This window comes from Papio anubis, chromosome 3 (assembly GCF_008728515.1).
Source record: "Papio anubis isolate 15944 chromosome 3, Panubis1.0, whole genome shotgun sequence".
NCBI lineage: Eukaryota > Metazoa > Chordata > Mammalia > Primates > Cercopithecidae > Papio > Papio anubis.
The window spans coordinates 45,673,422-45,700,770 of record NC_044978.1 but is presented as its reverse complement, the minus strand read 5'-3'; the positions used below and the strand labels follow the sequence as shown (position 1 = coordinate 45,700,770).

General features: G+C 41.6%; 1 protein-coding gene and 1 pseudogene across 3 annotated transcripts in view; one reads left to right on the top strand and one right to left on the bottom strand.

Annotated features, from left to right (window-relative positions):
* Nucleotides 1-3,316: 3,316 nt before the first annotated feature.
* LOC110743338 lies at nt 3,317-4,332 on the bottom strand (annotated as a pseudogene).
* The window catches only part of GAB1 (GRB2 associated binding protein 1), a 132,126-nt gene continuing 108,745 nt past the window's right edge, over nt 3,969-27,349 (top strand). For 2 of the 3 annotated variants that reach the window (XM_003899221.5, XM_003899222.5), the window contains exon 1: nt 3,969-4,402. In XM_003899221.5, coding sequence (XP_003899270.1) covers nt 4,331-4,402 — 72 coding nt within the window. In that variant the 5' untranslated portion in view covers nt 3,969-4,330. Of the gene's footprint in view, nt 4,403-9,865; nt 12,230-27,349 lie in introns of those variants that run through there. The other variant, XM_017959083.3, reaches the window with a different exon arrangement.

Sequence of the window (27,349 nt, the reverse complement as noted above, 5' to 3'; positions counted from 1 at the left end):
CTTCCACACCAGCAGGAGACAGAAAATGCTTTCCAAGAGTTTGTCAAATCCTGAAGCACGAATTTTTATGCTACAGGAATAAACAAACTTATTTCTTGTTGACAAAAATGTGTCGTTATGATTCCTATTTTGATTAATGAAGATGTGTTGGAGACTAGTTATGATGATTTCATTTCTAAAATATATACATGGAGACATATCTATCTTCAAGCTGTCTTCAACCTGGATTTAATTTCCAGAAATACAAGCCTAAAACAACTCAGTAGAAGATAGGAAAAACACTTAAAGATTTCTTACATAGGAATGAGGTAACTGAATGCCTTATTTGAAATAAAGAAAACGTTATTGGAAATTCCCAAAGCTAAATAATACAAGATATATTACAATTTTCCATTTACAAAGGACTTTATAACACGAGTGTAGGAAGTGGTCAGTTCGCTAAAGCCAATAGTTAACTATTCAACAATACTAGTCTTACTAATGCTAATTATAAATACTTTTGGCTCAATGTAGATACACACTGCCTATGGGAGAAGTGGAAAAAAATTTGATGGTTTATTTTCATTTGGAAAATTTGTGGCATGATTTATGTTCACATACTTAAAAAGAAGTGCTTTGGTTTATTAGCTGCCATAAAAATTACACTTGCTTATGTTTCAGAAAGAACATTAAAACACAGCAACAAACAGCAAAAATCCTACAATATCTAATATGTGCCTGATATTTAAAACTACCACTTCTTTTTTCTTTCTTTCTTTCTTTTTTTTTTTTCTTTTTTTCGAGACAGACTCTTACTCAGTCACCCAGGCTGGAGTGCAGTGGCCCTGTGTCGGCTCTCTGCAACCTCCCTGTCCCGGGTTCAGGTGATTCTTGTATCTCAGCCTTCTGAGTAGCTGGGACTACAGGCACGCACCCACCACACCCGGCTAATTTTTGTGTTTTTAGTAGAGACTGGGTTTTCACCACATTGGCCAGGATGGTCTCGACCTCCCGGCCTCAGGTGACCTGCTCACCTAGACCTCCTAAAGTGCTGGGATTACAAGTGCAAGCCATCACGCCCAAACAACACTACCATTTTCCTTTTTTTTTTTTTTTTGTTTTTTAGAGACATTGTCTCTCTCTGTTACCCAAGTTGAAGTGCGTGGCCCTATGTCGGCTCTCTGCAACCTCCCTGTCCTGGGTTCAAGCCATTTTCCTGCCTCAGCCTCCCAAGTAGCTGGGACTACAGGCACGTGCCATCACATCCGGCTAATTTTTGTGTTTTTAGTAGAAACTGGGTTTCACCACGTTGGCCAAGATGGGTCTCGAACTCCTGAACTCTAGTGACCTGCTCACCTAGACCTCCCAAAGTGCTGGAAATACAAGCGCGAACCATCGCGCCGGACCAACCGACCAACACTACCATTTCTTTCTTTCTTTCTTTCTTTTTTTCTTTTTTTAGAGACGGAGTCTCACCCTGTCGCCCAAGCTGAAGTGCAGTGGCGCGATCTCGGCTCACTGCAACCTCTGCCTCCCTGGTCAAGCGATTCTGCTGCTTCAGCCTCCGAGTAGCTGGGACTACAGGCGCACGCCGCCACGGCTAATTTTTTGTATTTTAGTAGAGACAGGTTTTCACCGAGTTGCCCAGGCTGGTCTCAAACTCCTGAGCTCAGGCAATCCACCCACCCAGGCTTCCCAAAGTGTTAGGATTACAGGCGTGAGCCACCGCCGGCCAACACTACCATTTCTATTCATTAAACTTCAGCAAAATCGGTGTTACAATTCCCATTTCACATATCAGGAAACTGAGACTCAGAGATATTGTGTAGTTTACCCAAGGTCACGACTACTCACTTGATGACCTGAAAAGTGCATCCATCTACTCACTTGATGACCTGAAAAGTTCAGCCCTTGTGATACTGTTAAGTACGTGCCAAAAGATGAAGGTCTCTAAACCCCAATGGGAATCAGCCTTTCTCCGATTTTTTTTTTTTTTTGAGACTGAGTCTCAATCTGTAGTTTTGTTGACGCTTTATTTGCTTACTACCCTATGCCACCACCTCCATATATGCAGGGACCTTTGTCTCGTCACTACTCCAGCACCTAATTTCTTATTACAATCATCTAACATTTTCAAACTCAGAGGAGCTTCAGAATATGAATGTTGTGTTAATAAGAAAATGACTGAAGTTATGTCTTTCCAGAAATGCTCATTTATCTCCTCATATTTTTAGCACTTTTATCTGATTATATTATCTGCTGAAATTTGCTTTGGGGCTTTTTCACAAATAAATTGGAGATGTTTTTATTACAGAATCATGTTAAACTCAGGACCAGGTATAATAATTGTGTAACACACAAGTAGGCAAATAGAACTAGGGGACCCAGTAAATTTCTTTCTCTCTCTCTCTCTCTTTCTCTATTTTTAAACGGAGTTTTGCTCTTGTTACCCAGACTGGAGCGCAGTGGCGCGATCCCGGCTCACCGCAATTTCCGCCTCCTGGGTACAAGCGATTTTCCTGCCTCAGCATCCCGAGTAGCTGGGATTATGGGCGCGCGCCACCACGCCAGGCTAATTTTTGTATTTTCAGTAGAGACAGGGTTTCTCCATGTTGGTCAGGCTGGTCTTGAACTCCCGACCTCAGGTGATCCGCCCGCCTCGGCCTCCCAAAGTGCTGGGATTACAGCGTGAGCCACCGCGCCCGACGGAGTTTCCCTCTTTTAGTCCAGCATCCCAACAGTAGATTTCAAACAAATACAAAGTTAAGTGGAATAGACAACAAATGGAAGGAGTGTGAGACTTCAAAATGTCCCAGAGATAGGACCCAATCAAATCCTTGGCCTCGCCAAGCGCCCCCATCACTCTGGCAGAACAGCTCCAGAGACCAGCCCAGGCCAGCCCAGGGTTCCCATCTGTCCTCCCCTCCAAGCTGGTAGCTCCCGCGCCCTCTTGTTCTGTCCTTTAATCTCGCGTGGCGGGGACCAGCAGGATGGTGGTCTCCCGGCGGTTTTGTTTTTCAGGCTCTCAAGTAAAGAAAACCCCCGAAACTCTTGATCTCGGGCACAGCACAAGCTCCGAACCGACACCGGGCTGAGTCAAGATGGCAAGCCCCGGACTGAACATTCGAACGTCCCTCGGTCCTCCCCGCGCCCGAGCCCCGGCGCCTCCGCCCTAGCCGAGGCCTCTGCGGTCTTCCCGGGCGAGGAGCGGACTGGGGGCCGCCGGACGGCGGAGGACCCTGCTCCTGCTTTCCGAACTACAGATCCCAGGGTGCCTCTCGGACTCGCGCTCCCTCCCTCCCTTTCTCCCTCCCTTCGTCCGTCTCCTCCCCCAGCCCTTGTTGTTTTGGCTGGAAGCGCTCCGGCGGAGTTTCAGAGAAAGTCTGGGCAGAAACCGGAGCCGGGCGTGAACGTGGGAAGGGGAGGAGGAAAGGGAGGAAGAGGGATCCCGGAGGCCGGGAGAGGGAGGGATCGGGATCTGGGGCCGAGCCGCTCAGAACCTGCCGCGCGCCCCGGGGTGGGGGAGGCGGCGGGGGAGGAGCGCGAGAGGACGGGACAGCGGGATCCCTCCCAGGAGCCAAGTCGCCAAGCGCCTCGTTCCTCCGCCGCTCCCCGCCCTCTTCGGCGGCAGCTAGAGCGGACCCACCCTCCAGCTTGACCTGCGACCTCCCTGCGCCCGCCGCTCAGAGACGCCCCGCGCTTCGCCGCCAACCCTGCGGCTCCCTCTGTGACCCGGGACCAGCCCCGCGCCCGCTGCCCGTAGGCGGCTCGCGGCTTCCCCTTTCCTCGGCGTTCCCCGAGTGCCGCGAAGTGACCCACCCTCCCCCAAGGAGAGGGAAGGAGGATCGCTCCGAGCGCACCGAAACCGAGGGCGGGCGGGCGAGCGGGAGTGGGCACCGCGCGGGGCATTGTGTGTGTGTGTATGTGTGCGTGTGTGTGCGTGAACAGCACTGTGTCTGTTTCGGAAAGCGCTCTGGGGAGGTCTTGTCCCTAGGGGGCGGAGCGCCAGGGACCGAGGCTCCGGCTCCGAGTCGGGGCAGAGTCCCGCTGAGTCCGAGCGCTGCTGAGGCAGCTGGCGAGACGGCACGTCTGGAGGCGAGGCGGGAGCACTGAAAGGAGGCCGGCGAGCCCGCTACCCCGGCTCGCGTTCTGTTCAGGTTCGTGGGCCTGCAGAGGAGAGACTCGAACTCGTGGAACCCACGCACCGTGGAGCCTGTCCGCCCAGTCCGTCCGGGGTGCGCGACAAGGAGAGCTAGGTTCTTGCCGCTGCGCGCTCGACAGGCGTCGGCTGTGTCGGGAGCGCGCCCGCCGCCCCTCAGCTGCCCGGCCCGGAGCCCTAGACGCGCGCACCATGAGCGGTGGTGAAGTGGTCTGCTCCGGATGGCTCCGCAAGTCCCCCCCGGAGAAAAAGTTGAAGCGTTATGTAAGTACAGCTGTGGGCACCACTCCGCGGGCCTCGGCGTCCACACCCCTTCCCAGTCGGCTCGCCGGCGGCTGCAGCTGGCCGAGCGCGGGGTTGGTTCTTAAACAAATGCCTGTCTCTTTCCCCTTGGCCCCTACCCCTGGCGGTCTCGGGACCCGGGTGCCTTGCACTCCCTCACCCCCAGTCATCCACTTGGCTAGACAACTTTCTTCCTCCAGGTTCTAGACAGCCTGCTTTGCGGACCTGCTCTCCCCATAAAAGGGCCTAGACTTCCAGCTAAACTGCTGCGTGCTTTTCTTCTTCCTTAGGAAGGATGGGGTGCGATGGAGAGAGGAGCCTTCTTCCTGCTTTATCCCTGCATCTGATTATTGTGCTGATGTGTGCTAAAGTTCCCGCACCGGGAAAACCGCCGAGGTTTTAGGGCTCACTAGCCCTTTCTTTTTGATGGGCGCTCCCTCTCCTCCGCTCCTCGAGATGGGTTGCGGGAAGCGGGCTGTGGACCTGAGGAGTTGGTAGTAGAGACAAGCATATCGAATGCGCGCAAAAGGGAAAGAAAGAAAAGTTATTACGCGCCCTGCCGTTTGCTTAGCAGGGTTCACATTTTCGCGGTTTTGAATTGAGGGACTTTGGAGTTTGGCCCGGGAGCCTTGGCGGTTTGCTGTGAGAGGAGGGCGCTGGGGGGAGCCTAGTGGCTGGTGTTTGGGCGCCTTGGATGTGCTGTCAAACTCGGCAGGAGGGGACAGCTGAAGCCAGAAGGGATTTCAGTTGCAGTCCTTTCCCAGGGAACCAGAGTGGCTTTAATGGTGTTTGTGTAATTGATACAAGATGCTATGTGTTAAACCGTTTTAGCTGTTACGAAAAATATTCCTTGAAAGTATCAACCTTGCTTTAGTGGAAACCTGTGTCCTCTTCAGAGGTCTGGGATCTTATTCTTCCCATTGGTGGTTTTGTTGCTGCCCCCTGCAAAGGAAAGAAATCACACTTTTGTCCTGACACCTGGACCAAATATTTTTCTAGTAAAATGTGTTTGCAAAAGCAAAATTTATGCCCCCTTAAATATATAAATTTAATGCCTGTACTAATGGAACCCGTTTGTCGTTGAAGAATATCTACACCCAGTATTAGAGCTCAGGTTAATCCTATTAGTCACTGTTTGCTTGTATAGAACAGAGTGAAGTATTTAACTTCACTGACAACTCACCAGTGAATTTCTGATTTATTTTCTGCCAGAATTTATTATAGACAAGTAATTTTATTGAAGGACTCGATGCCACAAATCATAAGAAAGCTCTCCAGAGATGTGTAATACCTCCAAATCCTGTCCATCTATCAGTTTTCCTGAATATCCTAGTAAAAATGCTAACTTTATTCCAAAAATATGAGGGAGGCAGTGTTTTTTTTTCTCCAGCTGTTCTAAAGGGAAAGGGGTGTGTGTGTGTGTGTGTGACAGAGAGAGAGAGAAGGAAGGGAGGAAGGGGTAGGGAGATAAATATATTTGTTTTGAGAAGGCCCAACTTAGGAAAGACAGATTCTTGGAGGAACTAAAGAATAAGACATTTGCTGAACGAGAAAGTGATAATATAGGTTTAATTCATTCTTTCACATGGTTCATTCATGACTAACTCAAAAGACGCGAGGCACTGTATTAGACACCAACCATAAGGTCAGAAAATACAGTCGGAGAAAAGCCCTGCATCTTGGGCTTAGAATTCAATTGAACTATTAACCAGGAAAAAAAATCAGCCAAAAAGATTATGTCTTAACAAGAAAAACAACAAAAAGGAAAGTATAATTTGATCATTACAACTGTTTTCTGAGGTAGATGTCATCTCTGTTTCACAGAAAACAGTCCTGCATTTGAACCCAGATCTGCCTGATTGATTCACTGTAAAAGGTTAATGACTCTCACCTCGTTCATTTCAAATGTGGAGCTTAGACTAGGTTCTCTCTAAAGGTCCTTCAGGCTCGCACCTGTAATCCCAGCACTTTGGGAGGCCGAGGCGGGTGCATCACCTGAGGTCAGAAGACCAGCCTGGCCAACATGGCGAAACCCTGTCTCTACTAAAAATACAAAAAATAGCCGGGCGTGGTGGTGTACGCCTGTAATCCCAGCTACTGGGGAGACTGAGGCAGGAGAAATGCTTGAATCAGGGAGGTTGAGGTTGCAGTGAGCAGAGTTTGTGTCACTGCACTGCAGCCTAGATGACAGGGAGCAAAAACAGCAACAACAAAATAAAGTTCCTTTCATATTTTAACTTTTCCTGACTCTGAATATTAGTTGAGAATACAAGAATTAGGTGGGCTATGGATCAGGTGCACAGTGCTAAGGAAACGTTAAGACCTGGTCTTTACCTTTAAGTAGCTTTTTGAGTCTTTAGGACCATGAGACAAGCATATGTGAAAAAGCCAACAATGCAAAGTGGTATATGACTGTGTGTCTAAGTTGAGCGGTATGGATATTTTCTGGCTGTTCTGAGGAACAAGTTCAGTGTAGACTGAAACTATGGGAACATTTGAGAGAGACAGTGGGCTGACTACATTGTGTTTTCCACAGGAGGATGAATATGCCTAACAGCTTGGGAGAAACTAGGATTTTCTTTGCCTGGTGTAGCACTGGTGTTTTCTTTACCCATGAATAAAGTAGATGGAGATAGTCTGGGAAGACAGTGGACAGGGTGGCTGTCAGAATAGAGGAAACCAGCATGGAGTATAATGAGTTAAATAAGGCTTGTATTTTAGCTGTCAGGTTGGTGGCCCAGAAGATTTTGACATTCCCAGTTTATTGATGTTTTGGCATTGGTGTCCAGGTTAGGTGGTTTTTGCTAAAGTAGCTTTGACCATCAAAGATATGGGCATGTATACATGCATTTCCTATGCTTGTTTTTTTTCATGTAGAATGTTTATTTTTCTGGATAAAGAAAACATTGTTGGCCACCCAGTAGGCAAAATGTTTCTGGATAATGATTTGTAATGAATGGATTCGCTATGAAAAGGTATCTTGAATTCTTGGTACTATAATTATTAAATGAGACTTCAGGGAGTTTGAGCATCATGATTCTGTTTGGAATATTTGGCCCATGGGACTTTGACAATTATCTCACTGTTTACAGCATTTATGGTAGTCCGAACACTGATTAAGATGATCCATAAGGGCTTTTAAGTGACAAAAAAATTGTTTTAGTTTTTTTTAATTAATCTTTTTTTTTTTGAGATGGAGTCTTACTCTGTCACCCAGGCTGGAGTGCAGTGACACATCTTGGCTCATTGCAACCTCCACCTCCCAGATTCAAACAGTTCTCCTGCCTCAGCCTCCCCAGCAGCTGGGATTACAGGCATGCACCACCACGCCCACCTAATGTTTGTATTTTTAGTAGAGATGGGATTTCGCCATGCTAGCCAGGCTAGTCTCAAACTCCTGACCTCAGGTGATCCGCCCGCCTCAGCCTCCCAAAGTGCTGTGATTACAGGCATGAACCACCACACCTGGCCTTAAATTGTTATAATTTTATCTTTAAAGCCATCTCATATATGGCCCCCAACGTATTCCATTTACAACTCTGTTTTATGTTTACTGTTTCATAGTCAACTCAAGCAGGGTTGGTTTTTCACACACTAGTGTGTTAGTCTGATGTGTAAGCTTTTCTTGAATTTTCTAAAGAGTGACACAAAAGAAAATGAAAGTCAAGAGTAGTCAGCAGATTCCCCAGCTTTTCCTTCTCTTTTTAATTTTTTCTGTATTCACACAAGGGTTCTTTCTTCTTGTATGTGTTTCATTCTCCTGGAAGTTTTTAAAATCTACTTAAAATGTAGGTGAAAATTTTTAATGCTTATTTTCAGGGTTGCTACTGTGGTGTTGCTGTTTTCATCCTGTGTTATATATTAAACAGCTGCTTTTTTACTTTGTTAAGGACCTGATGGAATCATAAACAGATTACTGTCACTAGGGTTACAGAAAACAAGTAAAGTCTTGGTAGTATGCACTCAACAATGGTGCTCAGATTTTTAAAGAATTATTTAAAGAAATAAGGGTGGAATTTTCATCAGAACCTGAAATTTTAGCTGAAACAAGATGCAAGTCTGTAAACAAAGTATTGTTTCAAGACAGCTGGCTACCACAGCTAGCTCTACAGGAGGAGCTTCCTTGCCTGAATCCTGAACCCTAAGTTTGGGCTCCTCCATAGCCCAGCTGTCAGCATTGGGCAGGTGCACAATCTCAGCAGGAGAACCTGCTTCTGAGGCCAGAGCAAGGTGGCCTGTTAGCTCACAGTCAGCCTGGGAGCAAGGCCCCAGCCAGTTCTTAGGTGGGTAATCTGTACCCAGCATGGGCTCTCCGTCTGCTCTGCAGCTGTCAATTAACAGGACAACTCTTGTCTGGACTTCGAAAACACACCCCTGGTTCTGGAAATGGGCCTAGAAACAGAAATAGCCTCTCCTACTGGGTGGGCACCTGACATCTGACATGGAGGAGGGGGGCATGGGCAGGCCAAGTGTCAGCATCTCCTTGGTTCAAGGACAACCCAGGACCTGTGCTAAGCATGAAACCCCTGCTCTGTAGTGTCACTACAACAAAGAGGACTGTCATGTCTAGAAGCTCTTCCTATACCTTTTTGGCAATTACCACTAGCAATCAATGGATTCTGATGTTTCTGCTTACAGTGACTGAATAAGCATAATTATTCTGTTGAAAGAAATTTGTTCTTGCCATCCTCATGTTAGTAAACATAATTCAGATTCCCAATGTTTTTACCTTTTAAAGTGTAGCAAGAATGTTTTTTCTGTTAACAGAGATCATCAACTTGCAATTACATTAAGCCTTTACGATAGTTAATGATAGTTCATTTGTTGTGCCCGGGCTTAATGATAAGCGCAAAACTCTCCATGTGAAACTTGCTGAATCTCTAAAGCTGACTGCTACCTTTTGAGATTCAAAATTGCTGTTAGGAAGGTGCATTAATTTGGAGGGTAGAGAATTCTGCTGGCTCTTTAAAATTATTTTTTTTAAGAGATCATCTTGGAATAAAAGATGGCAAGAGTTATAGTTGGATAATCTGTTTGACAAGTGACTGGTTATTTCAGTGTATTTTGCCATAATCTGCTTAAAAATGTAAGGAGTTAAACACACAGCATTTTTTGAGAGTAAGTAAAATTCCATATTTTGGACTTAACATAAAAATATGCAGATAAGCTATTGATAATTTGCAGACTGAGAAAGTTTCAGAGGTGATAGATTCTTTTTTCTTTTTGAGAGGGAGTTTCGCTCTTGTCCAGGCTGGAGTGCAATGGCATGATCTTGGCTCATGGCTTACTGCAACCTCTGTCTCCCAGATTCAACTGATTCTCCTGCCTCAACCTCCCAAGTAGCTGGGATTACAGGCTCCCACCACCACGCCCGGCTAATTTTGTTTTTTTGTATTTTTAGTAGAGATGGGGTTTCGCCATGTTGGCCAGACTGGTCTTGAACTCCTGACCTCAGGTGATCTGCCCGCCTCGGCCTCCCATAGTGCTGGGATTACAGGCGTGAGCCACCGTGCCTGGCCAGAGGTGACAGATTGAAAACATGTATTAGGTACTCAGCACTCCTAATTTTCTTACAGATACTGACAGCCAGAAGGAGCATTGTAGTAGGTGGGCTACTACTTTACTTTTGAAGAATTTTGTTTTAAAATGTAATTTGATGCAACCACTGATGCTTTTACTGGGGATGTTTTGCTATAGTGGAAGGAAACTCAAACTGAGTGTCAGGACCCGAATTCTACTTGGCTTTGCCACTACTCACCCACAGGAGCATTTGACCATTCTGATCCTCAGTTTCCTTATCTGTAAAATGGGTGAGGGAAGAGCTATAGATCTTCAGCAGAAGCTCTGTTGCAGTTTAGCATTCCTCTTAGACATTTTCTTGGGTGGAAGGGACAAATGGGGAGCTCTTCAATAAGCTACAACATAAATTTTGGGTGGACATCATCCTTTTGGGGAAATCTTTATTATTTATCTTAAATAGTTTAGTGACTGCTTAAGCAGTATTCTTTGGGGACTCTTGGTTTTTAACTAAAGGCAGACCTGTGTGCAGGGCCTTTGGCTGCTGTGCTCCTGGGCTGGGTGCTGTGTCTTGAGCCCCTGTGCAATGCCTGGCTCAGAGTAGGAGCTCAACAGATGCCTGTTGACTGAATAATAAACAAGTATCGCAGGAGCTTTTGTTATGTGCCATGTGTGGAATGCAAGGAAGGAAAGGCCCACTCCCTGCCCTTAAGGAGTTTCTAATCTGTTTGTGAAGACAAGCTGTCAATCATTTTATAGGAGATATGTTATACGGCCATATATGATTAGTTGCCAAATGAAGTACTATTACTTAAGAGTTTAGAGTGACAACAGGGGATGGAGGGGTGGGAGATGCCAGGGAAGACTCTGCAAATGAATTTTACACTTTGCTCTTGTAAGCTGGTGTACTGCCGGCAGCAACAGCAAAATCTTAAGGGAGGGCTGGTTTTAAAGGAAGAACAAACATTTGTGTTGAGGTTTAGATGTCCTCATGAAAAAAAACTGCTTCCCAACACCCCAGTTTCATGTGTGGAGTGTGGCTGTCAGCTGTATCTTCTAGTTTGAGAAGTTTTTGTTTCTGCTAAGATCTATTGTTCCTCATGGGCTCCTGAGCACAGTGAATTTTCTGCATCAAACTAGAAATGAACAAAACAACTTGTTTGGTCACCTGAACTTATTAAAATTCCAAGGGACATGAGTTGTTTAAGATTTCTTTATGTCTGTTTTAAGCTAAGTAATTCATTCTGGCAAGCAGTTAGTTTACAACAGAGAGGGAGCATGTTCTGGTGGGAGGGAGAATAAAAGAGCCTTTGATTCATTTGCTTCTGAGTTCCAGCAGCAGGGCCAGGGCTGCCTTGGGCTAGCGTCTTATTTCGGACTTTGGAAGCCATCTTAGCCCAGCTGTGTGAGTGCCAGCTTGTGTTGAGGGGGGAGAGAATAACACCAACGGATCACATGAAACCCCCTCTCACTGTGGATGGAGGGGTTTCTCTCATTTCACATTTCTCACATCAACGTGGTGCTTAATTTCCACCAAGTTAGAGCTCCATCTGAATTTGCCATTTGAACTTGGATTGAAGTCACGATCTTTCTGTGACTCCTTTTATCTCAGTCTGCCAACTAATACAGAAAACTTACCAAGTCACAGGTCTCTTTATTCTCCCCTCTTGGGGTACAACACCCATAAAATTAGCATTCTTTCTTTTTTATATTACCCCTGGCAAAAAGTGGCCCATTGTACTGTGGATTTCCATATTTATTAAATAACTAGGCTCTTCCGTTGCCAGTGGGATGGCTAGAGGAGCCTCAGTCAATTGTAGATGACAATTTAGGCCTGTAGAATTGCTGGGGAAAGTCATTTTTAGTAACTGGAAATTTTTGCTCATTCTAGGCTTGTATGTTTGAGCATCTTAAATAATAGAAGAATGCCCTAACTGGAAAAAAGAATCATTTCTTTTTTAAGCAATTCACTTATTCATGGAGCAAAGTTCTCCCTAGTTTAAAAGTTCTCATTGCTGAATAAAGTACACTATAACCTAAGAGCTTTTGACCTTCTCCCAGCCTGTTTTTAAAAAGAATTAAGACTATGCACTGTAATGCATGTTTGGTTGTTATCTCTGTTACATTAGCTCTTGAAGCATTCTGATTACAACTTGTAGCTGCCAAGCCCTGTCCTGCAGTATTATCTGGAACAAAAATTTTCCATGTGGTTGTTTTTAGCAGAGCTACTATATGCAAACTGCACATGGAGGATATAAGTTATAAAGGAATAGAACTTCTAGAAGGAGAAATGTGAGTTAACTTTTTTCTATCATTTAATCGTTCTTTCCTCACCTCTTAGTGTGTGTTTCAGTAATGTTTATCATCTTTCTAAACTGAGTTTTCTTTTATTTTTATATACTCAAAAGAATGCCACATTTACCAAGTGTTTTTCTGATGGTGGTTTTCTTTTCTCCCAGCTTTTTACTTTGAATTCATACTTGGCCTAGGCAGTTCTCTTAAGTTATGTGTTCAAAAAACAATGTCCTAAGAGGAAAAAAACAAATGGCCACATTGTCCCATGAATTAAAAACAATATACCAAGAGTCCAAACATTTCAATGTAAAAAATATTAAGCCTTTCTTTTTTTAGGAAGACAAATATTAAACTTTGCTTTAACTATCCTGTTGATTGTTTTTCCTTTTCCTTTTTTATTTATTTTCTTTTGGTTTGACTCATGTAGCTTAAATTTATTTCGAAAACAGTTTTATACATACTTAAGAATACTGCACGTAGGGGAAAGCATCAAAATTCCGTTTCACATTTCAAGAGAAAAGTGAGAGGAGGCCATCCTCCTGTCAGAAGAGGGGCAAAATGTCAAATAATACCAAGGTTTTATAACTTACTTTTATGTTGCTTGGTTAAGTTATTTATCATTATCGACTAGAGATATTTAGCTATTTAAATGTGAAATAAGCAGGTAAATGCAATTTAAGTTAAGCAAGTTTCATATTTGCTTTTGTGAAATGAAGTCCTGGACATAAGCATGGGAAGAACTCAACACATTTTGTTGTAGTGTTTGTTTTAAACAGGAAATAGAGACAGGGTCTCTCTACATTCCCCAGGCTGGTCTCGAACTCCTGGCCCCAAGTGATCTTCTGCCTCATTGTTGTAGTTTTTATTGTTGTATTTAATGCATTAGCCAGCCAGTTGCTGTAACATTTTATTTGCTAACTTTTTTAAATGAGAGGAAGGTAAAAGCACTCTGTGCCATAGTTCCCTACCCTCTCTTTTCCTATTCATTTCTACTTCTCTGATATAAGCCTAGATATCAAGATCACAAAATATTTGTGTCCCAATCTTTACACACACATTCTTTCACCTTTTCTCTAAAAAGAGAGTGTTAATTTGTGTCACTCTTACGTAGTAATCAAGAAGAGAAATAATAATGTTCCACCCAGCATGTAGATTGTTTTTCTCTCCTGAAATGCAGCTTTTAGTTACTGCTGTATTGGGAAATGTGGTTAGGCCACTTTCTGACTGGCAGAACTCCTCCCTGAGATGACTACCTGATGAAAGAATTACCTGCCTGTGTGCCTTCCCAGCTCCAGTCCTTAGCATATTCCCATCACTGCTGTGGCCAGAGTTGGAGTTGCCAAGACTAAGGTGCTGGTGGAGGGACGATGACTCCTTGATTATCGAGAGAGAAGTGCTTTAATCTTTGACTTTTGTAAGAGAGATACTAGGGAAAAGCTACCTTCGGCGTTTTGAATTCCAGTGCTGTTGTGTAGAGCTTGATGAGGAACGATTACCTCATTCAGCTAGGGGGGTATTTTTTGAACCCTCTACCCTCTGGCAAAGTGATAATTGACCCCACAGTTATGTAGGAAGGAGTATTTACTTTACATGTTCTTGACAGTTTCAGGTTTACATGTTTGAAGTGTTGAGAAAAGGTAAAAGGAAATATTGAACTCCTAAGAATGTAAAATATTTGGGAAGGTACTTTGTTCCTAGTGATGCTGTTACATAAAACCAAAGCCTTCTGAGTAATCTTTGCTGGGTATGTAGGTCATTTACCTCCAAAGAAAAAGGCACACAATTAAACTGGCGCTATTGAACGGTATTATTTTTCTTTCTATTCCTTTAAGCAGTCAAATAGTTGAGAGACAAATTTATAAATGCTGAATGTTTCAAATGGGAAAAGCAAGCCTAATATATTTTTCTAGTTGATTTTCATAATGACCCACAGTATACAGAGAAAAAGGTGTAAACACAGGAATTTGTGAAAATTACGGCTTCACTTACCATTCTTTGGTGTTTGTAATAGGATATTAATTTCCAGAGGACAGAGATGGCATTTGTTATCTGTCTCAAATATATAGTGCAGTGCCTTGCACATACTGTTAAACAGCACGATCAAATAATTGTAGAATTTTGAGCCTAAAATTGTAAATTCTCTTGTCCAGTATTTCTTAACCTTTTCTAACCCACTCCTCTCTCATGTATTGTTTGAGTGTCCTTTGGCTTTTAATCCAGTTTTATCTTCTATGATTTGCATTACAAAAACAATAGCTATATTGAAACTTTTTGCTAATTACACTATCTCCTTCTCCACCCAAAAGAACCCAACCCACTCCTTTTACGGGGAATGAAAATAAGCCTAAGGGAGATGAATTGATTAGTCCAAAGTCATACTACTTAACCAATTGTTCTGTCGGGGCCCATCTCTCACCTCCCAGATAAAATCCTTTCTGTCAGAGTGAATGCTCATGTGAACAGGGCACTGTGAAGAATGCAAAAGAAGAGGACCAAGCGAACACTGTTTTCACCTTTGAGAGCTGTGTGCTGCTAGGGGACACAGGTTGCACTTAGTTCTACAAATTACATAATGATCAGTGATGTGTGAGACATTCTGGTAGAAGAATCCAGCAAAGATAGGTTAATTCAGGTACTCTGTGAAGGCTTAATGAAGGTGGCAAGAGCCGTTTCACCAGGACCTTAAAAGATGGATTCAATTTTCAAAGATGAGGCTGGAGTAAGATCTGATTTCTGTTTCTCCTTTTCCCAGCCAGACTCTCGCATTGCTGTTTACATTTGGTTATCCCTTTTTTTCACCTGCTGTTCATTTCATAATGGAATACAGCTGGGTCCTTTTTCCATCACCCTTATTTAAACACCAGTCTCTGATGTTCCTAAGTGCTGGAGTTCTTGAGGGTTCCAGTGCTAGCCCTGGTTGGTCTCCTCCTCTTTTCATCTTTGTTAGTTGGTTCTTCATCTGTTGTGAGATCGTGAACTCCTTAGAAAATGTGAGGCTCTCAGTTACCATAAGAATTCTTACCAACTTAGACACAAACATTATTATAATCTTGGATGTTTTCTGACCTTTAAAACTCATCTATGGCTCTTAACACCTAGTTAAATGTCCTGAATTATATGTTAATAATTTGAGTACTCTTTCTCAGCCCAATTCTCATTCCATAGATCTATGGATCTAACGGTTTAAATCCAAAATGGCTTATATAGCCCACAGCAACTCAGAGTCAGAATGCCCACAGCAGATCTTATCATCCTTTCCCTTAAACCTGGTCTTCTTGGCTGTTCCTCGTACAGTGGCTCAGCCAGGTTTTCTTTTACTTTTCTCTGTCTGTCATTCTCCACACCCAATGACCAAACCCTGTCAGTTTTACCTCCCAAGTATCTCGATTTATTGGCCACTCTTGCCTAAGCGATCTTTGCCTTTCTTCTGGATTGCTGCAATAGCCAGTTGCAGTTGCTGCTGTCTGCCTCCTCTTGGGCCCCTCTTAACTGTCTTGTCAAGGCAGCCAGAATGACTTTTCTGAAATACCAATCTGATAATGCCATTCCATAGCTCAAAGCTGTTCTGCGGCGTTCTTTTGCTCTTCGGAGTGCCTCTGCCTCTTCCTTTGGCTTGCATGGCCCTTTATGTGGCAGCAGCACATCCATCAGTAGTGTTTGTTGCTCCCTTCTCCACTCAGTCTCTCCCCTTCAGCTATACTGAACTTTCATGGTCCAGATCAGCTCTGAGATCTCTCCGGGCCTTTGCACCTGCTCTCCTCTCCTCCAGGAGTCCTTGACCCTCTTTTCCGTCTCACAACCAGGCTAACTTTGGGAGCCTTTTCTGACCTCCACCACCACTGCCACATGTACACACAGACATATTGTGCTGGGAGCATCTGTTTTGTCCTCTCTGTTATTCTCATAGCATAGCACTTGCCACACTTGATATTTGCTTGTTTACTTGCTTATTTCCCCTCCCATGGTGGGGCCATGTTGTGACTTTTGTGAGCCCCAGGTACATAGGTCCCTTCATAGGTCCTCCCTTCCTAGGTTAAAAAAATTAAAAATTGTATTTTGCAGCTATATCAGTATAAAGATGAATATATTCTAACCTGGAGTAGTTATTTTTCATTTTTTATTTTGATTTTTAAAAGAAAATATTAAGACACTTTTTGTGTGCTCCTAAAAGTATCATGGGCCCCAAGCACTGTGCCTTCTGTCTGATGGATATGTTGGCCCTGTTAAATGAACAGAAATACTTTTAAGATAAAGTTGACAGCATATGTCAACTGATTGATTGGGACTAAGAAAAGGGAGGAGTTACTCAGTTATTTTGTCATGTGGCACTGTTATCATGGCTTAGATAGCTCACTAAAACACTCTTAACACTTTGTATTTTAGGCTGGGCACGGTGGCTCACCCCTGTAATCCCCGCACTTTGGGAGGTGGGGTGGCTGTATCATCTGAGGTCGGGAGATAAGAGACCAGCCTGGCCAACATGGTGAAACCCCGTCTCTACTAATAATACAGAAATTAGTCAGGTGTGGTGGTGCATGCCTGTAATTCTAGCTACTCGGGAAGCTGAGGCAGGAGAATCGCTTCAACCCGGGAGGCGGACGTTGCGGTGAGCCGAGATCGTGCCATTGCACCCCAGCCAGGGCAACAAGAGTGAAACCCTGTCTCAAAAAAAAAAGGCTTTGTATTTTAGTCCCTGGTAATGGAAAAATATATGTGTACATATAGATCTATATAAAATATATTTTAAAATATGTATTTAGGAGCAAAATTTAATTATGTAAAAAATGTGTTCTATGAGCTGTTTAATATGCACAATTTCTTCACGATGTTTCTGTGTACCACAGTTTTTAGTAGACGTGGGTAGGTAATTTTGACCCCTCCACGGGACATTTTGAAACAGGAAAGGTTCCCTTGTCCCCCTTGCAGAGCATGCAATGGGGATGTGCTCACTTCTTCAGGGCCCCACTGCTCAAACCTCTAGGGGAGCATACAGACGAGCAGGCTGAGGGGCTCCCACCCCACCGCAGTGTCTAGGGGTGAAAGTTTACAACTGAAGCCCCAGTGGGCATGTGTTATGGGGTGCTCTTTTAGTTTGCCCTCTATAGACAACTTGTGTTAACCAGCTCAGTTAAACGCCCTTCCTTATCACAAGGACAGAGGGATTTCTGTATCCCAGGGTTTCTTGCCTTGGTGTACCAGAAGAATTGGATCACACGTGGAGCTGGAGAATGAGTGCAAGGTTTTATTGAGCAGAAATAGCTCTCAGCAGATGGGGGAGCCAGAAGGGAGATGGTTTTCCCCTGGAGTGGGGCCACTCAGCCGCCTGACTCTTCTCCAGCTTCTCCGGCCATACTCTGAGTTGTTCGGCCAGTCCACGGTCAGCTTGCCTGCAGGTGCTCTTCCACGGTGTCCTCTCCCGCGAACGTCTTCGTCAGGACCTCCAGCGGCCTGTTCCTAGGGACTCTGGAGGGGGAGGTTTTTATAGACACAGATGGGGGCGTGGCCGGCCAGGGTGGTCTTGGGAAAGGCGACCTTTGGGCGCCAAGGCTGGAGTGCCAGGCCTCACTTAGGATCGTGGGGGTGGATCCCTAGTCAGGGACCACGCCTTCCTCCCTTCGAGATCATTTAAAGGGACCACGCTCTTCCCTTTCCAGCACTTCCATATCAATTTAACAATTTCTGGAGACATTTTGGTTGCTACAGCTAGGAGGAGGAATGCTTCTGGTATCTAGTGGGAAGAAGCAGGGATGCTACTAAACAGGCTGTGTTGCACATATTATCTGGCTGAAAATATCAGTGTGCTGAAGTTGAGAAATCCTCATGTAGAGGAGTTCATAAAGCTTGGTTCTTTTAGTATTATGCAATTTTTAAGCAGCACAGCATATTCCTTTCATCTCACGGAAGAGAGATGAAAGTTACTCTCAGTTTTGGTTCTTGCTTTCCTATTCCACTCTTTGTAAGTGTTTACTTCTATTGGATTTTCTTTCTTGTCTCTTTATTAAGAGACATCATTAAATATTCATTTAGTATATTCCTATGTTTCCAGTTGGATTGTGTCATAGCACCGGAAGCAAGCATTTATTTTTCTGACTAAAGTAATGTTTGAGAAAAACAGTCATTGAGATGGCTGAGCCTTTGATCACTAGAGGGTTTAGGTGATAGGCAAATTCTCTCTCCAAGGATTTGTTGTCATTTAAATCATTACCAAAATACTCATTTTTTTCCTTTACTCTCCTAGCTTAGAGTACAGCCAATTGTTGTCTAGTAGGGGGATGCTGAGTCATTTTTTTATGCATTTTCTTACCTCTTGGCTGCAATATCACCATTCATTGTTCACAAGCCACCCAGCTTGTTTACTTTTTATAAATTACATGTAATCAAGTCCTCTTTCAGGTCTGGCTACTGTAATTGGCAGCAGCCACAGAGCAGGGCTGACAAGTCTGCATTTATGCTGATGTCTCATATTCAGCCCACTCTCCAAGCTTTCTTTCCTCTTCCATGTGTATTTTAGAAGGAAGGCAAATAGAAGGAATGCAAAGAGAGAACTGTTAAGGTGTTCTCTCTTTTCAGATGATCCTAAGATACTTATAGCTTGGCAGAGTCCTTGTGTCATTTGGTTGGGAAAAAACAAGGGTCTAGAGCAGTCAGTGGTCCTTAAACTTCAGTGTGCATAACAATCACTGGGTAACTTCTAAAGTGAAGATTCTTGGGCTCTACCCTCCTTCTAATATTTTTATTAAGTCTGGGTAGAGGTCCAGAAAACTGCAGTTTCTAACTTGAACCCCTGCTGATTCTAATGTAGATGGTCCTTAGATTACTCTTGGAGAAATCCTGAGTTGGGCATAGAGGGAAAAAGAGACAAGAAAGAAAATCCAATAGAAGTAAATACTTATAGAGTGGAATAGGAAAGCAAGAACCAAAACTGAGGGAGTAACTTTAATCTCTCTTCAGTGAGATGAAGGGAGTGAGTATGCTGTGCTGCTTAAAAAGATAAGTGTTTAGTTTTTTCTGGCAGTGAACGAGATCAAACTGTCCTCCAAAGAGGACATATTTAGAGGATGACAAAAGTGAAAAGGAATTTTTAGAAAGGTTAGAATATGAGAAAGTACCTAACTGTCACCGAGAAACTCAAAAGACATGATTAAATCAAAGAAAGTATTTTGTAGGTGTCTGTTTAAAGAAGAATGTGCATTCCTGAATCAAGAGTTTATGAATGGCTTAAAGATGAAGAGAGATGAAAGAGGATTAGCTGTTCACCAGAAGTTCTGGTTATTCTAGTTATTGGATCTGAAACCATATTATTAAAGTATAGTCCGGATTTCCTGGAATAGTTCACATTTCTAATATTCTTTCCCATTATTTTTATAATACATGTCTGATTTGCCCTAATTTTTGGTTAGTTGAGATGTGGTTGATGTGTAAAAGAACACCAAAAGTGGGTCTACTTGACTGAGGAAGCTCTCTTGCTTTCCAGCTCTGTGTTTGTGTATGTGCGTGTTAAATGTATATTTTCTAATCTATCTCTTTTAACCTAAACTTTGATTTTAAAGCCCACGTTAGAGAAGGAGCAAGAGAGACAGACTGACTCCACTTTAGAAAATTGGTCAAGAAGTGGACCAGGTGGGAATGGTTACTTAATCCTAGCAGAGGAATAAAGTACTTGACTTCCAGCTACCTATTGAATGTACTCTGCTTCTAGACAGCTATTCCTTTTTTTTTTTTTTTTGGACATATTATTTCCATAGAGGAACTTTATAGTTCGATTCAGTAACCTTGGAGAGAGGTCCTGACCGAAAAACAAAAAAAGAAAAGAATTTTGGAAGATAATTATAAAGTGACGAGTATCGCCAGCATTTGTTAAATCATTCTTTCTTTATTCTAATTATCTCTGTATTAAAGTGTTCACTTTTCCATATACATGCTCTGGAAACCCAGTTTGTACTTTAGAACTTTCACCGCTATAGTGTATTAACTAGCTTGCTACTCCTTTTTACCATCTTTGATGTTCTCTCCCTGCCATCTGCTCACAAGATTTTATAGAATCTTCATACCTGCATTGTAAGTGTTGAGGATCATTATTGTTATTGTATGAAGTGTCTACCACACCCTCTCATTACACTAAGAGTCCAAGTAAGTGTAGTTAGTAGATCACTTTGCTCTGAAGTGAATAGAAGGGTTGTTGCTGTATGCTGGTGGAGACCCAAAACCAGCTTCTTCCATTTACTCTGGCAATCAAGAAAGGCTAGACTCCTGTGTCTTCTACCCTTCACTTTGAAGACTGGGCTCAGGACTTGCTGTCTTCATTTCAGGTGACCTTATTTTCTTGCTTTCTTTTGTTTTTAAAATCATATACTTGGTATATCTTGGTGTATCTCCTTTTTATGAGCCTCTTAGTATTCCTAACTTTTCAGATTTTTTTTCTTCCTTGTGATTTATTCTAACTCATATACTGTTTAACATAGTGATGGGTGTTTCCAATGAATTTTTATATTTTCTGAAAACAAGTGTAAATGCTCTTAGAAGCATAACATTAAATAGCTATCAAAATGCAACATTAGGAAATCACATAAATTTTCAGTGGAAGTATTTTAACTTACAGTTTTCCATTTTGAGTTTAACATATAGAGAAAAAAAGAGTTATAAAATATTAGGTAAGCAGATTTATTGCCCTTTGCCTAAGTTACTAAAGGGAAGTGTTTCTTTTAAAAAAACTTGGTGTAGAAGATTTATCATTAAACTATAATACATATATTTGACTTTGTAATATTTTTATGTTTACTTATATTTGAATAGAAAATGTGCATAGATTTACTTAAAATGTATAGTATATTGGTATTCATTATTTAAGTTACAATTTTTAATACCCAGATATTTCCAAATCTTTAATATCTACCTATTTATGCCAGTGATTCTTAAATAACTAAAAGATACTTTTATAGTAGTTTTTATGCACACTAAATTTTTTAGCAAATGTGCTTTGCTCCAAGTTGGAGAATTAGTTATATGTTGAGAAGCCCATGCTTTTACTAAGTGAAATTGAAACATAGATATTGAAATATTTTTCATCCTTCAAGTAAGTTCTAGCCTTGAAAACATCTGTTTGTTTTCAAACAGGATCTGTTGTTTTTCTAATCCGTATACTTCCAAAGCAGAATAGATTTTCTTCGAGATTTTTATTGAAATACCTCAAGGAGAAGAACATGACTTAAAAGAGGATAAAGGCTAATTTTTCTTAATGAAAGGAGAAAAATATTTTTTACTCTTTCTATTCTTAATTTAGGCCTAGGAAATACCCTGAGTCCAAGGCCAGCTGGTTTCAGCATGCAGAGATGAGACTAGAACATGCTTCCTGATGCCCAGGCCAGAGCTGTTCTCATTACCATTTCTATATCCACCTCCATCTTTAGTGGGTTGCTGTGATTTCCAGCATTCAAACCGTTGCACATTTCCAGAGCCTTTCAGCTGTCTCATGGAGCAGTTCATCCCAATGACTGCTTTTTTAATTACTATTTTCAATTGTAATTAAAACAAAACAGCAACACATAACATAAACTTGACCATCTTAATCATTTTTAAGTGTACGGCACAGTAGGTTAAGTATTCAGATTGTCGTGCCAGCCCAATATCTCCTGCTTCTCCGTTCAATCTCAGTAGCATTGGAAACAACAGAAGGGGCTTTATGCAAACACCTTTCAGGAAGGCGTGTGCCTCACCTGTGTTTGCTCCTTCACAGTAATAGGAAGTTAATTATGTGGGATTTGCTCACCTGATCCACACAGATGATCCTACTGTAGGATCATTTGGAAATCCCACACCCCTTTCTTCCCCTGAGGAAAAAATTCTTTCCTGATCCTAGATTCAGTGCTCTGTTTAATCTTGAGCATATGAGAATGAGTCACCATGGGTAAGTGTGTAATCTCGTTTATACCTTTCTTCCAACCCCCTTTTAATTTTTTAAATGTATGTTACTGGATCCTGCTTTTCTACATAAGGACTGGTGATTTGGAAACTAATTTTGGGACTGCGAGGTGTCGAGATTTTTTTTTGGAACCAGTGCTTTCTGTTCTGCTGAACATGAAGCTGCATGGCCTAACTTCTGAAATTCAGGCTATGTATGGAATGTCTGTGTGGATGAAGAAACAAGCCAATGCCTTTTTTTGGGTCGGGGCCGGGGGGTGGGGGAGAGGCTGGGAGAACGATGAATGAAAATGTTAAGATAGTCTGATCTTGTGGGGGAAACATTCAGATTTTGAAAATACGTGCAAACCAAAGACGAGCAGTTAATTGCTTTGTGATTTTATTTTACCCACAAGAGAAATACTTGATATTGTGCCGAAGATGATGTTGAATAGGTATATTAACTCAGATAAAATAACAGTTCTACTTTTGATTCCAGTTATCCCTATCTATACAATGCATAAATGCTATTTCCATTTCTTCATTCGTGGAATGAAAAACATTTCACTGGAAAATTATTTTTAAAAAAGTACTTTAAAGTACATTGGAATCTTTAGGATACTTTGAACATGGTGCTTAAAGAATGTAAATGGTTAATACTTGCTTTCATGCCCATAGAGGAATATGGGAGTGGGACTGACTTGAATATCAAAATGAAACTCTGTATCCATTTTTAAATACAGTATGCATTTGAGCAAAGCCCTTCTCCCTAAATGCTTATTTTAAATTGGCAGTTGCTCAGCCAACAGTCAGTAATCTCAGTTAGCAAGTGTTTGGCACGCCTGTTTTTTAACCTGCACAGGTTCAGTTCACACAAAGAAAGGGAGGGTTGGGTTATGTGCTGCAAACACCACGTTAGCCTCATTAACATATTTTGAATAACTGTATTTGAATATTTGCCAGCTAAGCTAGGCCATCTGAAGGCCTTCCTAACGAATTGGGAGTTTCTGAGCAGAGTGTAGAGATTTGAGCCTGTAAACTTTCTACTTTTTCTTCTTGAGAGGAAAGATTTTAGAAGATTCTATTTAGAATACTTTCCATACCCTCTCAAAAGAACACCCTTTTTTTTTTTTTTTAATTTCTGCAGACATTTTGGACTTTCTACCACCCTTTTATATATCTTTAAAAGAGGTACCATAAGACGTGTCTCAGAAATACCTTTAGGTAATCTATCCTGAGTGGGTTTGAGTTTCTACTCAGCCTGTTTTTTGTCTTTGCAGAATTTAGTCCTGAAGCTCTTTCTGTGAGTCTATCTGGAGAACCTCTTCTGCAAACTTACTGTGTGAATGCCAGTGGTTGGAACAGGACAGATGGGATAAACTAGGGTGCCTGTAAACTCCTACCTAGTGGATGCTCAGATCATAAAGATGCCAGCCTGGTTCAACTCTATATAGTAGAGAAATTGTTTTTACAAGCCTCCAGTTTTGTGGCCTGACATCTGTATCTGTTCAGAAATACTTTTTTTGACTTTGACACCTGTCTGGCTGAAACCACAACCTTGGGCTCTAAAACTGGGCAAGGGAGGAGTCCATTGGAACCAGGGGTTCTCAGATATTTTAATATACAGGGTTTTAGGGGTGAGAACATGAGGCAGCATATACTTAGCTCTCTAGTTTTCATTCTGGGGGACAGGTGAGGGGAGTATCAAAATCACCAGGGAACTCTTTGAAAATATTCACCTTGATTATTTTTTTCCTGTTTACCTGTTGTGGTGAAGGGTGGGTAGGGATGACTGTGTGATGAGGTGGCGTTTTGAATCTGGAATCTGCGGAAGCTGTGGGTGCTTACCACAGGGTGGTAGTTTCCATAGTTTGGGCCAGTTTGCAACCTGTCTTGTACTCACCCTTTGGAATGGAAAGATACAGTCTCATGATGCCAACTCTTACCCCTCCTTAAGGGTGTATTTGGTAGCGTTTCCAGGAAATGATTCCTTCTACCTGAGGACTTTTTCCTTTTCTTTATCTCTTTAGAGATGATTCTTAAGACTTACTTTGAAATCATATATATATACATATATATACACACACACACATATATATGAATTATCAGAAACAGGGAAGAATAAATTTGAGCATTCCTTTTTTTTATACATGTTTTGTAAATCTCTCCTTTAGTGGAAGGGAAAGAGGATGCAACTATGCTGAGAAATGTGTCTATTATGTAAATTGCTATTTTTAAAAAAACACTTGTAAAAACTAAGAACCTGGGAAAGAACTCCAGTGCATTAAATCAAGCCCTAAATTTTCAACAGACATTTTAATGAGTATATATTTTATACGTCGATTGTGTGTACATGCGTGTGTATCCTTTAAAGTTTTTAGATTGAGGTTACTAAATTTCAGCTCTCTTTTGTTGAACTTAAATGATTTACTCGTAATTTTGTCAGTGATTCTTACATTACACGATCACCATCTACTCATAATTAATTGTACAGACACAATTTTAAATTTCATAGCTTTTTTTTCCAGGTGATTTGTTACAGCCTGTTTAAAAGACAAATTTATAGGCAATTGTAATCTTCATGAAGCAATGTGAGTTGATGAATACCTTTGAATGTCGTTTCAGTATTTTTCTTTTTTATTATAAAATGTTAAATATGTCATTTGTGAAGCTTCTCTCTTGTGTCGGTTTGTTGTATTTGACACAATAGGAATACTCATGCAGTGTTTGTTACCAGTTTCACGATATGCGTTCAACATCTCTGAAGGTGGTGAATACAAAATCTGTTTTTCAAACAAGTACATACATGAAACTAAAACAATTTATTCAAGTCCTAAAACAACATTAGTGAAACTTCAGTTCTGCCACTGGGCCTGCATTTAAGCTGATAGCATGTGTGTGTGGGAAGAAGATACAAATTACTGATAATCTCTTTAGAATGCATTAATATTTTCAGGCCCAAGTATGAGTATTCAGTAGGTTCATCAGATTTAAAAAGCTAAATGAAATTTAAGTACTGACTTGTATGTTTCCTTTAATTAATTTTGGTGCCTTACTAATTGGTATTTGCGGGGATATGTGGAATTTTTTGAATTGGTTTTTTTATTCTCCATGTTTTAGTTATAAAGCACTATGAGGAGAAAGTGAATGAAGAGGCTGCCTTCAGGTGTAGTAAGGTTTAACTCGTATCCCTGTTCCAACTTGTCCTACTCTCAGCTTGCTCCTTAGCTCCCTGGCTTATTTACATATTGTATAATCCAGACTGGCTTGTCCCGTTTGGTAGGTTGGTTATAAACTGCAGAGCTAAGTAAATGTGTGATAACATTTTAAATGGTATGAGAAGTTAAACAGTACTTAAGGAGTGATGTCGTAAAGAACCCCAGCTGTCAGGTGCCCCAGGGTTGGCCTCCTTTGGGGCCATTTCCGTTTTCTCTGAGTAACAGGAAATAAATGTGAAACTATAGTAAAGTCTGGTCAGATGATGACCCCCTCATCCAGATGACATGCAGCATGCCGGATCTGATACTGAAAATGTTTGATACTAAAAGTAGATTATTAACTATTTCCATTAATGAGTTTTGTATATAGGCGGAACAAATCAACAAAAAACCCATGGAAGCATTTTTTTCTGTCTTTACCCGGTATGAAAACAGTAAAGGCTAGACAAGTCCCGTTCTCCTCCTCCCTTGGTGTATAATGAGAGAACATTTCCATGTGCTTTGTGATGACCATTTCTAATGGCTGCATCATACTGTGTCCAGTTGTAGGATTATTGGGTTTCCCAAAACATCCACTGCTCTTCAGTGTTTAACATTATGAAAAGTTGTGCCTTATCCGCTGTGTGAGTGCTGTAAGCTCTCTGTAAGGCTGTGTGCCCTGGTCATTGTTGAGTATGTCCTTTTCATATTCATTTATAATCAGGCCAGCCAAAGATTGGAATCTAATGGTAGATGTCAAAGTCTTTCTTAGAATGCTTAGTCCTTCCCTACTTGGTCTCGCTGAGATTTTCTGGGGTTCCCAGTGCCAAAGGGTGTTTGTTAACCCCTAAAGTGATGGTGATGATTTCTCCCTATCATGTTATACTGTGCAGACTCTCACTCTCATTTGCTCCAATTTCAGGGTTCCTTGGTTCAAAGATGCTGGGGAACCCTAACTTTGAAGATCTCAATTTAACAGCAACCTGCCTTTTTCCATGAGTCACTCTTAGTTCAAAATACCCAAAAAGAGATTCTCATTTCTGTAGGTTGGGCAAGTTGCAGCCTGCTTGATTTTTTAGTCTTTGGTTTATAATGATTTTACAGAGTAGAAGAGGAAATGGCTCTTTGTTGAATGTTGCATAAAACTATATGGCCTTGTGCAAATGATCTAACTTTATATGAATCCTGGCTTGAAGACAGAAGTTTCTTTTGTATAAGTAGATTCACCACTCTGTGTCCTACTCTGAAATAATGAGGGGGAGAATAATCCCATATATAGCACATCAATTTTAAAAAGTCAGAATTCAGGAACTGGGAAATTTTTCAGTTTACATTCTCCTGATTCTGATTTTGTTTCTTACATTCTTTTCCTATTTTAAATTTGCTTTTATTATTTGAGATAAAAAATACTTTGTTTCCATTCTAAGTTTTGTTTTTTGAACTAAAGGTTAAAAAACCTGCATTCATGGAATTACTGCCTTTTCAGTGGTTAACTGTTAGATTTTATAATCAGAAGATTGAGATCTTTAAAGGACAAAATGGAAAATAAAATTAGGTTTGGGATAAGGAATCCTACTTGAACACTACAAAAATAGAAGAAAAAAAAGGTGAATGAATAATTGGCAAAACAAACTCTTTTTCCTGTAAGTTCCCTCTTCCCAAAATTCTTGCCATCATGCTAAAAAAAGTTGTCTCGTGGGTTGATTTTTCTCAGAATCTTGACGCTTGTTGTTAATGAAAATTTTTTTCATGTGCCAAAGTTTTGTTTTTCATGTGACTTCTGCAGCAATTTTGGTCTCACTGAAAATATTTTTTCAAGTACGGGGTAAAAGTTATTGGTAATAAGCCAAAAGGAAAATTTAAGGTGAACTTCTATACAATTTAGTTTTACTGACTAGGGGAAATCAAATGCATTGTCCAAGGTAACTGAAGTTAGATTATTGTAGGAAAAATATCAATTCTAATTAAACATAAACTGTGAGTGCTTATTTCCAGTTTCAAAACTTACATTTTTCAATTTCTA